The sequence below is a fragment of the Schistocerca nitens genome, chromosome 5, assembly GCF_023898315.1.
Source record: "Schistocerca nitens isolate TAMUIC-IGC-003100 chromosome 5, iqSchNite1.1, whole genome shotgun sequence".
In the NCBI taxonomy this organism is placed as follows: domain Eukaryota; kingdom Metazoa; phylum Arthropoda; class Insecta; order Orthoptera; family Acrididae; genus Schistocerca; species Schistocerca nitens.
In genome coordinates, this window is record NC_064618.1 from 637,606,408 (window position 1) to 637,621,919 (window position 15,512).

Below are 15,512 nucleotides of genomic sequence, written 5' to 3' on the forward strand. Positions count from 1 at the left end.
CTGCTCCCATACTGATCAATTTTTACCGCGAAAAAGATAGCGATTCGAGAGGCTCACATATTTGCTTGTTATGCGGGGCTCTAGAACCTGTTGAAAGCGTCAGACTCAAAGAGCATATTACAAGCTATTGAAACCCTGAAATGGACCATCAGATGTACTAAGCCCTTTTTTGTTTTCTACGAGACTGTAACGTGTGTGTCTCCAGTTTGGTGTTCCAGTTGTAGTTGCGTTAACACGTTAATCTCCAGGTGTATGCTCCCCACTCTGTTGAGTTGGTATGTCAAGATACGTTAGCTATAACTGTTCAACCTATATGGAAATTACAAAAAAAATTAAATGGTTGTTCAGACTATTTGTATAGAGATTTCTCTGTATGTATAATTTTTTATTTATACCTTTTGTTGGCAGTGTGGTTCAATAAACAGAAACCAAATAAAAAATTGTAGATATATTTCTTAATTTTTTCATGTTTTCGTACACAAAAACATTTGACGTAAAATTTGGCTGTTAGGCAACAGCTGCGTTAAATAATTTGCTCAGGCAGCCATTATTTGTGGATAAGCACAGTTTTGCGAAAGTGACCCCGAAGGAATTACGTTTGAATTTGCCGCCATTTGTCTACCACTGCCATCTCGATTTGCAGCGGAGAAAATGTGTTGACGCTACCTTAAAAAAGTTTATACGCCGCGGTGTAACGTGCGAACTTAACATTAATTATAAACTGAAAGGTAAGCTCAGTTTAAGGGAATGATGCTGCTATTCGAGCAAGGGCTTCTCATTGGATTGCAAGATAATACCCTACACTTTACAGGTACACTCATCGGTATCGACTTTTACGCCGCCTCTTGACAATAGCTGGAACACAGGTACAAAACAATAACAAAGTTAGGATGCGTCCATGTGAAGTGTGTGTGTGAGCGGTGTAGGTATGTGAGAAATTGATGTTATAATGGTTATTTGTGTCACGGAACAACTTCCTAGGAGCCGTACGGGTATGTGTAGCTGCATGTTTCAGTGTGAGAACCGAAATACAATATCTATTGAGGTAATAAAGACCAAGGTCTAGGTGATTGAACTTTGTTAGGTCATTACACGATGGTAGTAAATAGTGAGAAGCATCCAACTCTGAGTTGTAGAAGCTGTCGTTTGGTTTGTATTTCATGTAATCATCTCCGAACAACTCTGAAAGAAAGTAAGAATTAGATTTCAGGAACGGAAAGCGCACACGTGCGATTCAGCTTTTATACATAATACGCACAAATGATGGCTCGCGTAAATGTTCGAGCTTTGGCGTAAACATTTATCAGCGTGAAAGAATGTTTAATGCCTATTCGAATTAGTAGTGTTACGTTTAACTTTATGTTTGGTGGAAGTGATCATTTTTGCTTTTTAAAACTGGTATCCGTTTCTACATACATTTTTTCGAACTGCAGAAAAACCTCACTATGCCATTTCCAGTACATTTGTTCGCTTATGTGATTTGTCAACAAAGGTCGAACTAAAATAACCAGTCCCTATCAAAATCATGATACAAAAAGTTAACAATATATGTTCAAATATACCAAAAATCCTCGGCATGGTGCAGAAGAAAGTTCATTATACAAGCATAAAGGCATATAATAAATATTCATTTCATGCCACATCAGCCATTGGGATTCTGACTAAACTCAAAAACCCGCTAAAAACTTGTCTTCTGAAGTCTCTTTCTGTTCTTTACAGGATTTTTTTGAGAATGTAATACTTGTTAACTGAGCTTAATTTTATTTATTATAATGTGAACGTACAATGTAGCACTGGTATCTCGCTTAAACAGAACACTTTATATATGAATTAAAGTGTAAGCCTTTTTATTTTTGTGTGTGACAATTATTACTACACTCATCTGAGCACTTGCACCTCACTTTTCACATACCTGTTTGCATAATATTTAGAGAGTAACTTATGATCATCTACATAAGGCTGTCAGTGTAATAATCTGACGTGCTTTATATCCTAGCAATTCGCTCATGTCAAGGATTCATGGAACTCAAAAAATAAGCTGGAGGAAGATAATGTCTTATTAAATGTAAGATACCATTTTATTTGTTCACGTGTTGAAAAGATGGGTCGTATTTTGTCAGTAACTTGTTTGTGGACTTGTGATGCCTGTCTTGTAATAAAAAAGCCGACTTAAGTAATTTTAAAACCATTGTAGTTTAAATGATGTGTTCGTAGTGCCCTTCATGTTGTTTCACACTGAAATGTCTGGATCGTGAATGATCTTGTAATTAATGAAGTTAATGGATATCTTTGTTGGCTATAACCAGTTGCATCACTTAAATCCATATGAGCTGTAATCTCAGGATGAGGAAAGTATGACTTTGAGGGGGGCGGAATGCAGGGATTATGTGTTGTACCTGTCCAAGACCTTTTTAATCAGTGATAAAATGTTGGAACATGGCAGTTTTATCCAAATTACTTGCTTTTTATTTTCCTTCATTATTGATGTATGATTTCACAATGTTGAAGGTCATTATTTACATATTTCATTTCCATAATGCAGTTTAAAGTTTGAATGTTACCTTTCTCTTCAGTTGTTTTTTATTTTGTTTATAATTTCAGCGTAGGATTCCAGAGAAGATGGGGGAGACAACGCAGTGTCCAAAGCTGTAATGTGCCCTCTTCAGCAATGGTTATCAGCAGAAGTGATATCAAGAAACGTAGAAAGGAGGAAGAATCCCTAGATGAAGATATACAGGGAAGTCCAAAAAGGTAAAAAGTGTCACTTTTACAATTTTTATGAAAATTGAGCCTTTGAATGTTTCACCCCAATTCTACCCTTGGTCGCTGATAAAGTACTTTGTCAGGAAGTGTTTGTCATCTATGCTGCTTTTATGATTTCTGTAGCATAGTGCAATGTATTATTTACAAGCCTAAAATTCACACAGTGTTATTCTCCAAATTCAAAGCAAACTTTCAAGATGAATGATTGTTAATTTTTGTGTGTAAGTTAATATTCCTCTTCTTTATTTCTTTTTACTTTTGAGAGCAAATTTGTGCACAGTGTGGTTTTCATACCTTGTCTGTGGCTATAGCTGTTTAACATATAGCTTTTGGTTCATCTAGAACATAAAAAAATTATTTATTGCATTTTCCATGTCACTTCATTTTTGACAGGACACTGGACATTACTCAAGAAATGAAATCTGTTCATCAAACAAATGTAACGTATGACAATGGATTCAGTGTAAGAGAATTAATATTGGGATGTTAATCTAGATGCCAGATCGAGAGAAACTTTGTAATCATCAGGAGTTAGTGTTGGCTCACCTTCTAGAAAATGTACAAACTAGTGCAACTAGTATTGAATAAATTATCCACCAGATAGAAACAAGTAACTTTAATGTTACTGTCGTTCATCATATCTTCATAAGTTTTGGCCAGTGTGATATATTTGTACTGTATTTTCCATTTCAGTACTACAAACATAGTATAAGAGCTGTTAAAACACTACAACTAATACTTTGAAAGTAATGCAGAAACTGAATACATCTAATGAATCTTTATCAGGAAAATAAAGCAAGTTGAGTAGGGATGTTATTTTCAATGCTCAACAACTGCTAGCTTACAGGACACTAAATATTAATTCACATTTGTAGGGAGGGGCTCTGCAAGGGCTGCTGTTGCGTAGTTCGACTGACTGATTTATCACACAGATGACATCAGTCATGAAAACACCAGAAGTCTAAACAATGCAGCTATGAATGTATAATTTTAGTTATAGTAACACCCTTACATAGGCCTCTACCCCCTTCAATCTGTACAGTATGAAAGTGTTGGGAAACTCACTCTGGACAATTCTTGATGTCAGGCACTGGACTGGTGAGAATGGTGGCCCAAAGAGTGAATGCAACTTTCAACACGTGGTTCTAGGTCATTAAGTAGGCCCCTACTCTAATGGTTGGTTGGTTTGGGGAAGGAGACCAGACAGCGAGGTCATCGGTCTCATCGGATTAGGGAAGGACGGAGAAGGAAGTCGGCCGTGCCCTTTGAAAGGAACCATCCCGGCATTTGCCGGGAGCGATTTAGGGAAATCACGGAAAACCTAAATTAGGATGGCCGGACGCGGGATTGAACCGTCGTCCTCCCGAATGCGAGTCCAGTGTCTAACCACTGCGCCACCTCGCTCGGTCCTACTCTAATGAATTGTAGAAGAGCAGATACTCCAGTGATCACAGAACAGTTACAATGTGATGTAGTGAACAAAGTGTGTCATTGATATATTCCTTGAAGTGTGATGTCATATAGATAGTGTAAGTGTCAAATGTTCTGAGTGGCAAATCTCTCATTTATCAGGATTTTTTTTTTTTTTTTTTTAAGTATCTCTTTTTGTATGTAGCTTATTTGCATCCCAGATATTGAGAAAGTATTGTGATCTCATAGAATTATGGTGCTAAGCTCATCAGTGCGAGAAATAGTGAGATAAATTGGAAAATAAATAATTTATTTAACACGTTCTAATACTATACCATAGAACTGAATGATTCTCAGTGCCAATAAGAAAATTTTTGTTCCAAGTGCTGTTTATACTGAGGTACTGTACTCTGTTCATTATAAGTATGAACCTAATGTAAACATTACACCATGTATTCTTCCACATTTGCTTGAATCTCATGGATTTTGTTTCCCATGAAGCAGAAGCCAAGCTGTGTCCAGTAGTGTCAAGTATGATCATAAGGATATGTTTTATGCTGTGTTACAAGCACATAGCTGAATGATAGTGCAGGACAACAGCTTTACCAGCACATTAATCTTAGACAGCATTGGCCAGCCAGCTGGTCCAGCTAACCTTAGCAGTTGCAGTTCAGACATAAATGAGAAGAGCAAAGAAACAATATAGCTTTGAGTTTCATTTAATTTGTAAAGAGAATGAAGTAATATTTCGCACAACGCTTCTTAGGTGACCAGATGGAAAGCACAAAATGCTCTCGTTCTTACCGAAAATAATGTCTTAATAACAAACAACCATAATGCAAATTCCTAAATTAAATACAGGTAATTTTTCTGAATGAGCTATGTGTGATACAAAGGCATACTGCAGGGATTTCACCATACTGGTGAATACTGAAACCACTGAAGGTATTAATTACAACTCCTTCCTTATCTGAATCCTCTGTCTTCTACTACATTGATAATGAGTCAGAATCCACGAAGCCACCCAGGCACAGCATTTTCTCCTCTTATCACTCTGGTTCGCATGAGACTACATCTGTGGTATAAAACAAAGGACACAGTCCAAATAAAGAGTATTTGGTTTTTCTTTTTTGCCCTAAAAAATTAAGTTGTTAAGTTTTCACAATTTAAGCTACCTTTAGTAACAATATTTTATAAAATATCAATAATTAAGAATTTATATTTGAAATGAAGACAGGAATTTTTAATGAAATATGTAACTAGAAACAAGAAGACGTGCATTATTCATAAAAAAGAATGACTAAGGCGAGACTTGAACCAGCGATCCATGAACTGCACTAAATTAACATGTTACTATGTAACCAATTCCACTATGAATCCAGCGCATGTTACATGCGTGTTGCACTACAGAACGTGAAGCAGCCTCAGCCGTTTTCACACTCTGTATCAACAGCATGACTATCAGAGCAAAACAGTACAGGGACTATGACTGTACATTATTTTTTAAATAAAAGCTACATAGCTAAAGCATGATAAAGAAATGCATTGATGGCTGTTAATACATTAGAATATATTAAAGTTTCATTTAATGTAACGTGGTAATAATATATCTAATACATAAGAATGACCTACTTCCAAGAGTGTAACAGAACCAGCATATGTATACTACGGCTTCTGACCAATCATTGCATTTGAGTTTGTTTACATCATGTTTGTTGTTAGATGAACAGAATATACATTTCATTTGCTATAACAGAAGTACAGAGATACAGCAGTAATGTTTTAACTAGTAGACCTAAAGTAAACAAAAACCATCTCCCAGTATTGCCTTCTGTTTCTTACACAGCTCTGTTCTTATGATCAGATGTTATAAAGTTTGTTGTAGAACTCCCCAAGCTATTGAGGAAGAAATAGAAATATTGCCATCAAGTCTACCTGTTTTACAACTGATACCCGTGGCTGGTCTTTCAGATTAAATATGGCATGGCATCCCTCTTTTGAATGCATTGACATTTTTCCATTCTTGTGTTTCAATGTAAGAATTTTCAGTAGCTATTTGAGATGCACTAACTGCTTTCTCCAAAAATTAATTTTGAAAATTAGTTCAGGAGCTCACTCGAAGAGTAAATGGTTGCAAGAACATACTTGCCCTTTTCGCAACAAATATAAGGTCGTTGTAGCAAGACTGAATCGTGTAACATTCAAACTCACCAAAAATATACACACTATATTAGACAAACACAGCGTGTTTCACTAAATGTGTTTGCCTTTGTAAGTTACGAAGTTATAGGCGGCGGAAATATTTATTGCAGTAGGTCACCATAAGAAACGTTACACTGTCTGTGGAGCTATGAACATAGTTTATTGTGTTATTATCCAAATAGTTACAGCAAAAAGATACAATTTTTAAATGGAACAATAGTTGTTTCTATCATGCACTGGAATCAGCACCACCAGCTGTGTATGCATCAATTTAAATTACATTCCTATCACTTTTAGTTTGGGAGCTACAACCCTTCAAAGTTTCAGGGACAGATACCACATGCTGTACATAATACATGGCTGTGTGGTGGGCGATGGATGTTCTGGCGGTGGGAAGTTGATTTAAATAAGATGTTCAAATGTGTGCCCATGTTCCTGACTGCACGATGCAATGTGCCTTGTAAAGGATCTGCGGACGAGATGTAACACCATTGGTGTCACGGAGTAACATGCGTCCTCAATGTGGTATTTTAGATCATCTGGGGATGTAGGCTCAGTGACATAAACACGATCCTTTAGATATCCCCACAAAAAGAAATCTAATTGTGTCAAATCGGGTGACCTTGCGGGCCATGAATGAGGACCATGGCGCCCCAACCACCTTCCTGCAAACCTGTTGTTTAGTTCTTCCACAACAGCATGCACAGAATGGGCTGGGTGACCTGCGTGCTGAATCCACATATGGACTCTCGTGTGTAGACACAAATGTTCAAGGAAACCACCCAAACTGTAGACTATAAACGCGCGATATAACTCACCTGTCGGTGTACCTGGGAAGTAGTGTGCATTGATGATTTCATCCCCAAGGATTCCACACCATGCATTAACAGACCACCTACATTGACGGTCGACAGGTCATACCCACCGAGGATTGTCTGCAGCCCAGTAGTGCACGACATGGCAATTCACTGCACCATAATTTGTGAATGTGGACTCATCAGAGAACATAACACCTTGTAAAGACTCCAGCGTGAAATTACGCATGGCCCATTCACAGAATGTAACTCTCGCACAGAAATCGTTCCCATGCAGCTCCTGGGTCAGTGACAGGTGGTACAGGTGAAACCTGTGGCCGTATACTTTACACCACACAGATGTGAGACTGACACCAATGACTGGAGCAACGGCTCGTCAGCTGACATGAGGATCGCGGTGTACTGCAGCTAAAACAAACACCTCCGTCTCCTCACTTCTTGCAGTTCATCTGTAACTGTGGCACATTACCAAGCTGCCTGTTTCCCAAAGTTGTTCGGCACATAAGAATGTAATGGCTGCCGAGGCTCTTCGCCGCCACGGCTGCTTCAGTGGCATCATGTCAGCACTGGTCGAGCATCAGCAACATGTCAACGTACTCATTCGTTTATGCCATCTTCATCCGATGTCAGTAACTGTGGTATATTGAGCCCCGTTTGTTTGTGTGGCTCGAACTGTTGGGTCTGTGACTGTGTGCGGCGGCAGTCGGCAGTCTAACAGCGCATCGAGGAAACTTCTCGCTCCGTGACACCGACAACATTACAACTCGGCCACACCACATTTAGAAGGCGCATTGCGTTATGCTCAGTGTGTGTGGTATCTGCCCCTGAAACTTTTAAGGGTTGTAGCTCACAAACTAAGAGTGATAGGAATGTAGTTTAAATTGATGTAATAGACAGCTGGTGTTACTGATTCCAGTGCATGATAGAAACAACTATTGTTCCATTTAAAAAATTGTGTCTTTTTGCTGTAACTCATTGGATAACAACACCATAAACTATGTTCATAGCTCCGCAGACAGTGTAACGTTTCTTATGGTGACCTACCGCAATAAATGTTTCCATCGCTTATTACTTCATAACTTACAGAGGCAAACACATGTAATGAAACACCCCGTGTGTGTGTGTGTGTGTGTGTGTGTGTGTGTGTGTATCTATCTAAAAACAAAGATGATGTGACTTACCAAACGAAAGTGCTGGCAGGTCGATAGACACACAAACATACACACAAAATTCAAGCTTTCGCAACCAACGGTTGCTTCGTCAGGAAAGAGGAAAGGAGAGGGGAAGATGAAAGGATGTGGGTTTTAAGGGAGTGTGTGCGCGAGTGTATACCCGTCCTTTTTTCCCCCTAAGGTAAGTCTTTCCGCTCCCGGGATTGGAATGACTCCTTACCCTCTCCCTTAAAACCCACATCCTTTCGTCTTTCCCTCTCCTTCCCTCTTTCCTGATGGGGCAACAGTTTGTTGCGAAAGCTTGAATTTTGTGTGTATGTTTGTGTTTGTTTCTGTGTCTATCGACGTGCCGGCGCTTTCGTTTGGTAAGTCACATCATCTTTGTTTTTATATATATATCACCTGATGACTTCCTAAGAGACAGCTTCTATTCTGTCCGAACTAAGTGTAGACCAGATGTGGCCTAGTTTCAAAGAAATAGTATTCACCGCAATTGAGACTTATACTGAATAAATTAATAAAAGACAAAACTGTTCCCCATAGTAGACAAAACAGGTCAGAACTATGTTGCAGAAGCAGTGACAAAAGCATACCAAATAAATAATAAAAAAAATCTCCAGGATTGATGAAGTTTTATGGAGCATGAAATTTAATGCAGACTTCAGTGCGAGATACTTTCAACAGTTTCCATAGTGAAACTCTGTTTCGAAATCGGGCAGAGAAAGCAAAGAGATTACAGTCTTATAAAGGTACACCAGTGGCAAGAAACAATCAATATCTTCACTGTGCAGCAATGATGATAATGTTACTAGTAGCAGTACTACAGTAGCTGAGTTACTAATGGTGGTTTTCCAAAATTCCTTCACCAAAGAAAATGATTTTAAATTCCAGAATCTGAATCAAGAACATCTGCCAGCATTTGTAACATAGAAGTAGATATCCTTGGTGTAGTAAATGAAGGCAACTATTCCAGTACAAATTGTATAACAGTTATGTTCCATTCAGAGCATGCCAATATAATGGCTCCATACTTAGCAGTATTATACAACCACTTGCTCAGCAAAATATCTGTACCTTAAGACTGCAAAGCTGTGCAGGTCACACCAGTCCTCAGGAAAGAAAATGGGAGACTTCTGCTGAGTTACAGACCCATATCATGGATGTTGATTCCAGTAGGATTGTATAACATATACTGTGTTTAGACATTATGAATTACCTCCAAGAAAACAGTCTGTTGACAGAAAGTCAGAATGGATTCAGAAAATATCATTCTTGTGTAACACAGCTGACCTTTTATTTTCGCGAAGTAATGAATGCTATTGACAGCGAATCTCAAATTGATGCTACATTTCTAGTGTTCCAGAAGGCCTTTGTTGCCATTCCTGACAAGCAGCCTCTAATCAGATTGCTTGCCTGTGGGGTATCACCTCAATTATGTGACTGGAGTTGTGATTTCCTGTCAGAAAGCTCACAGTTCATAGTAATTGATAGAAACAGAAGTTATATCTGTCATTCCCTAACGAAGTGTTGTAGGCCCTCTGCTGTTCCTGATCTATAGACACACATCAAAAAAAGTTTTGTATCACCTCAGTTCCCAGAACTGCGGAAGATAGGTATTGACTGTGGATATTGTATCACAGACTGACTCTCTTTGACTGTTCAGAGATGTCACTAAACCCACCCAAAGATGTAAACAACCATGCATGCACAGCACCTATTAGATGGAGGGGGTCCAACAGCCGATCAGTTCCAGTCATTCCACCAGAAAGGAGGTACACGGCTCGTGTTGTCTGTAGTTCAACCTTGCCGAGGTGGCCAATACCGTGGTTCGATCACATGCGCGTTCTTACTGTGTGCCAGGAAAGGCTCTCAACAAGGGAAGTATCTAAGCGTCTCGGAGTGAACCAAAGTGATGTTGTTCAGACATGGAGGAGATACAGAGAGACAGGAATTGTCAATGACAAGCCTCGCTCAGGCTGCCCAAGGGCTACTACTGCAGTGGATGACCGCTATCTACAGATTATGGCTCGAAGGAACCTTGACAGTAATGCCACAATGTTGAATGATGCTGTGTGCAATAGACTGCATGAGGCACAACTTCACTCCCAACGTAAATGGCAATCTCCATCTTTGCAACCACGACACCATGCAGCACGGTACAGGTGGGCCCAACAACATGCCAAATGCACCGCTCAGAATTGGCATCACATTCTCTTCACAGATGAGTGTAGCATATGCCTTCTACCAGATAATCGTTAGAGATGTGTCTGGAGGCAACCTGGTCAGGCCGAGTGGCTTAGACACACTGTCCAGCGACTGCAGCAAGGTGGAGGTTCCCTGCTGTTCTGGGGTGGCATTATGTGGGGCCAGCTGGTTGTCATGGAAGGAGCCATAACGGCTGTAAGATAAGTGAATGCCATCCTCTGTCTGATAGTGCAACCATATTGGCGAGGCATTTGTCTTCATGGATGACAATCCGTGCCTCTGTCGTTCACATCTTGTGAATGACTTCCTTCAGGATGTATGGAAGTGAAACATGGACGATAAATAGTTTGGACAAGAAGAGAATAGAAGCTTTCGAAACGTGGTGCTACAGATGAATGCTGAAAACTAGATAGGTAGATCACGTAACTAATGAGGAAGTATTGAATAGAATTGGGGAGAAGAGGAGTTTGTGGCACAACTTAACAAGAAGAAGGGACCGGTTGGTAGGACATGTTCTGAGGCATCAAGGGATCACAAATTTAGCATTGGAGGGCAGCATGGAGGGTAAAAATGGTAGAGGGAGACCAAGAGATGAATACACTAAGCAGATTCAGAAGGATGTAGGTTGCAGTAAGTACTGGGAGATGAAGAAGCTTGCACAGGATAGAGTAGCATGGAGAGCTGCATCAAATCAGTCTCAGGACTGAAAACCACCACAACAACAACAACAACAACAAAACATTGTAAAGTAAAGTGTCGATTGGACCAAATTAATTTCTGTATCCCACTTTGCTATAATATTTCTTGTACTGTACATGAGCCAGTATTGGTAATTTTCCTCTGTGATGAACTGTTGTATCACAGTTTTATATGTGATATTTATGTCCAGATAACCACTTGATGAAGGATTTAATTAATGAAAAGTTAAGGTTTGTAACATTTTGGAAAGCAGGTGTGGATTCCTAATGGTACTTTCCAAAGCCCACATGTGATATTAGTTCTTATGTCGTGCTTCCATGGCTGCATTGTCCACATCACGTCAAAAATACTTTCCTACCACTTGTAGCTGCACATTTTCAGCAACTCCACTAACTCTTGGTTTGTTTTTTGTGATAAAAGCTTGCCATCCTCTTCTTTTTACTTTTTTTACTAGTGTGACATTCAAATCCCCATCTGACAGTGCAGATTTAGGTCTTCTGTGATTTCTCCAAATGACTTAAAGCTATTGCTGGGATGGTTCCTGTCAAAAGTAATGGTCACTTTCCTTCCCTGTCTTTTCCCAATCCAAACTTATGCTCCCTCTCTAATGACCTCATCGTCAATGGTACAGCAGACTCATCTCTCTTCCTTTTTACTTTTGCCCATCATATAGATACCTTACAAGAGTAGGGTGAAAAAGACATTGATCACATTGCACACTGTTATTGTAGTACTACCTGAAAATTCACTATCAGGACATCCAAGACTAAAAAAAGATACTGCCACCACTAAAGACCTTGTTCCACATACAAACATGTGGCTCAATAATGAATTCCTCCACAAACACTGGCAACAAGAGAAAACCATTTGACTAAATTGAGAGATTAAATTATCACTGAATGTAAGTATACTTTGGTGTGCAGGATGTTTTTTTTATCGTTTTCTTTCTTTCTTCTCCTTCTTCTTCTCCATTTTTTAAGTGTTCCATACTCTTACAGGGCACAGTATTATAAAATAAAAAATAAAAAACACCCACTCTTAGAAACATATTCCCAGAAAAAAATAAATGTACTGTGATAGCCATGTGCCTGATACTACACAAGTTGCTCAGTGTGAGTACCATTCATTCTTCCACAACCTTCAGCTTCCTTCTCAAAGGTTCACAAACTCGTACATTGTTAGAGAGTGTGGATTATACTAATGCCTTTCATGATCTCGATGATCTTATATATAAGGGATTAATGTATAGAGAATGAGGAGCCCGTGCTACTGGACGTCTTTGACCATTCCAGCACTCATTAAACATTTGTTAACTACTGTTGTACAAGGCATAGCAAATGGTATGATGCCCTGTCATGCACAAGCCACATCCATTTTCTTTTTGCAGTTCGCAGTGGTAATGTTCTCCAGCACATCTCTTCTTCATTGTTCCCCACTCCCCCTCCCCCCCTCCCCCCATATGCATGAAAGAAACAGTAGCAGTCAATTTGTCCAGTAAAATGTATGGCCCTGTGAACCCACCACCCACAATTCCTGCTCACACATTGATACTTAAGTGAACTTGGTGTCTTGCTTCCATAATCAATAATTTACAGCTGCATACAAGTGATTACTGTGCTGATTTTTTATCCCATCGTGTGTAAATACAGCCTCATTCATAAATAAAATGCAAGGTGTAAACTGTATTTCTTCAATGTTCCATCTCAGAATCCATTAGTAGAAGTATTATCTGACATGGTGTTCTTCTGGCCTCAGGACTCACAAATGCTGTGAGTGATATGGATGAAATAACTGCTCATGCAGAAATGACCAGGCAAGGATGTGATTTATGACTTCAGCAGCTCCAACTTTTTGCACACGTTTCAGGATAATCTAAAGGCTGTCAATTCACTCAAGTACCTAGCAATTACAATAAGGAACAAACTAAACTGGAACAATCACATGAGATAATGTTGTGGGGAAGACAAACCAAAGACTGTGTTTTACTGGCAGAGCAAGTAGAAGAGGCAACAAATCAACTAAAAGAACTCCCTGCACTATGCTTGTCCATCATCTAACAAAGTGTTGAAGTGCAGTATGGATCCTCACCAGACTGGCTTGACAGAAGAAATCAAAAAGTTGGAAGAAGGGCAGCTCGTTTTGTGTTATCACAAAATAGGGGAGGGAGTGTCAGATATATAATACGCAAGTGGGGTGGCAGTCATTAAAACAAAGGTGTTTTTTGTTGTGGTGAGATCTTATCAGCAAATTTCAATCTTCAGCATTCTCCTCTGAATGCGAAATTATTTTGTTGACACCCACCTACATAAGGAGGAGTGATCATTGTTATAAAATAAGAGAAATCGGAGCTCACATGGAAAGATTTAAGTGTTTCCTTTTCCTCTGCACTGTTAAAGTGTGGAGTGGTAGATAAATAGTATGAAAATGGTTTGATGAACCCTCTGCCAGGCTTTGAAGTGTGTATTGCAGAGTAATCATGTAGATCGTATAATCATCACAACACTCACTGAATCATATCTGGCATTCAAATGAATTGTGAAAGGTCTGCTGCAACCCCATGTCCTTGTTGTGAATAACACTGTGTCTGCAAGTTGCTAGAACAGTCTGCTGAACATCTTTGACCCTTGAGTGGATGTGGCTATGTATAAAGTGCGCCAACCACAAATAACGTTGTCTTATGCCGTTACATTGTTGTTTTACAATTGCGAGCCCACATCTATTCCTTCATTATTGTTTCAGCTAACACAGTGATAAGTTGTGGTGTCACCCCATCCAAATGAGCAGCAACAATATAAAATAAGCAGTGAGCTAGATGAGAAACAAATTTACGATCTGAGCAAGGAAATGCCCCACATTCCAAGCTAGCAGCACAATCCCACAATGAGCCAGTTGTCTGTGAGGTAATTAATAATAGAATAAGCATGTAGCTGGGATCTGTTGCAACTGTGCTGTTTAATGCTTCGAGTGAGTCATCACGGTGGATTAACACCTGTACGTGGCTACAGAGTGATACAATGAAAGTTTATTTTGTTATTGTTTAATCAATCAGTGATTTAGTGCACATAGTATAACTTTATTTTGTCATTGTTTAATTAAACTAAGATTAAACTATTATTTTGCTCATACTTTTTTACCTTGATAACATAAAGATCGTGGTTTTTTTTTTTTTTTTTTTTTTACATGTGTACAAAGTATGCTACATGCCTGCTCCAGGGGTTAAGATGCAGTGTATTGTTGAAGTTGGCTGATATACACAACATGTGCTGCTGATCAATACCATTGGCTGAACAATACCAGAACACCATGTCTATGAGTTCTCTGTGGAATAATAAGCCTCCACTTTACTTTTGACATTGTCCACACACCATGGAATCAAAAATCTTGTTCTGATGCCAGCAAAATCTTGGAGCAACATGTACAGATTGACTAATGCTGTACGTTGTAAGTGCTGTATCAGACAATAGCATCATAATTGAACTAAGTACAGAGACAAATACAACCAATAATAAGTGTTCAATTAAGATCAATTAGAAGACAATCTATAACACTCTGTGCTGATCATTTCTAGATGCAAGTAAAATTACTTATATCTTGACAAGTTCTTGCTTCCAGACATGTGTTTAAAGGACTTTTTTTCTCTAGTTTCAGCCAGAACGTCTCCTGTAAGAGTACAAGGCTCTTTTTCTAGCACCCTGTATTTATCATATAAAAAATAAGAAATATCTTTACTGATCTTATCTCTCTTGAAAATTTGCATTTCAGGTGACTCAAAATGGGAGTGTTAGTGCCAAATAGTTATAAAACCAAATAACAAACCAAAACACCACACAGAAGCTAGATATTTGTCCCTGTGGGAACTGGGAAGCAAATGCAGAAAAGATCAACTTGATGTCATCACAGTGAGCTGTATTACAGTTCTGTAGTAGCTACCGCATGTCCATGACACCTTTTTTAATATATTACACATCCCTAGGTTGTGTTAATACCAGAACATGGAGAATTACTTAAATTTATTCATATGAATCAAGTTGTCTGTCTGATATTCTCTCATTGGCTGCTTAATATCAGCTGTAGACACAAATGCCACACTACATGGAGATCACTTCCAACTCAGCTTCATAAAATGCTTAAATATGAACATTGCCCTTTTTCGTAACTTTTACTGTATTTTGTGCTCCATTTATAGTAGTTATTATTTCTTCGTAGTGGAACAGTTAACAGTGTTAGGAACATTACAGCTATTAAT

At 38.9% G+C, this 15,512-nt stretch overlaps 1 protein-coding gene across 1 annotated transcript in view; it reads left to right on the forward strand.

Moving 5' to 3' along the window:
- Window positions 1-878: 878 nt before the first annotated feature.
- LOC126260636 (uncharacterized) overlaps window positions 879-15,512 on the forward strand; it is a 206,337-nt gene continuing 191,703 nt past the window's right edge. Inside the window, exons 1-2 of the mRNA XM_049957973.1 lie at window positions 879-926; window positions 2,602-2,751. Of these exons, the coding sequence (XP_049813930.1) occupies window positions 2,669-2,751 (83 nt within the window). The 5' untranslated portion in view covers window positions 879-926; window positions 2,602-2,668. The remainder of the gene's footprint in view (window positions 927-2,601; window positions 2,752-15,512) is intronic.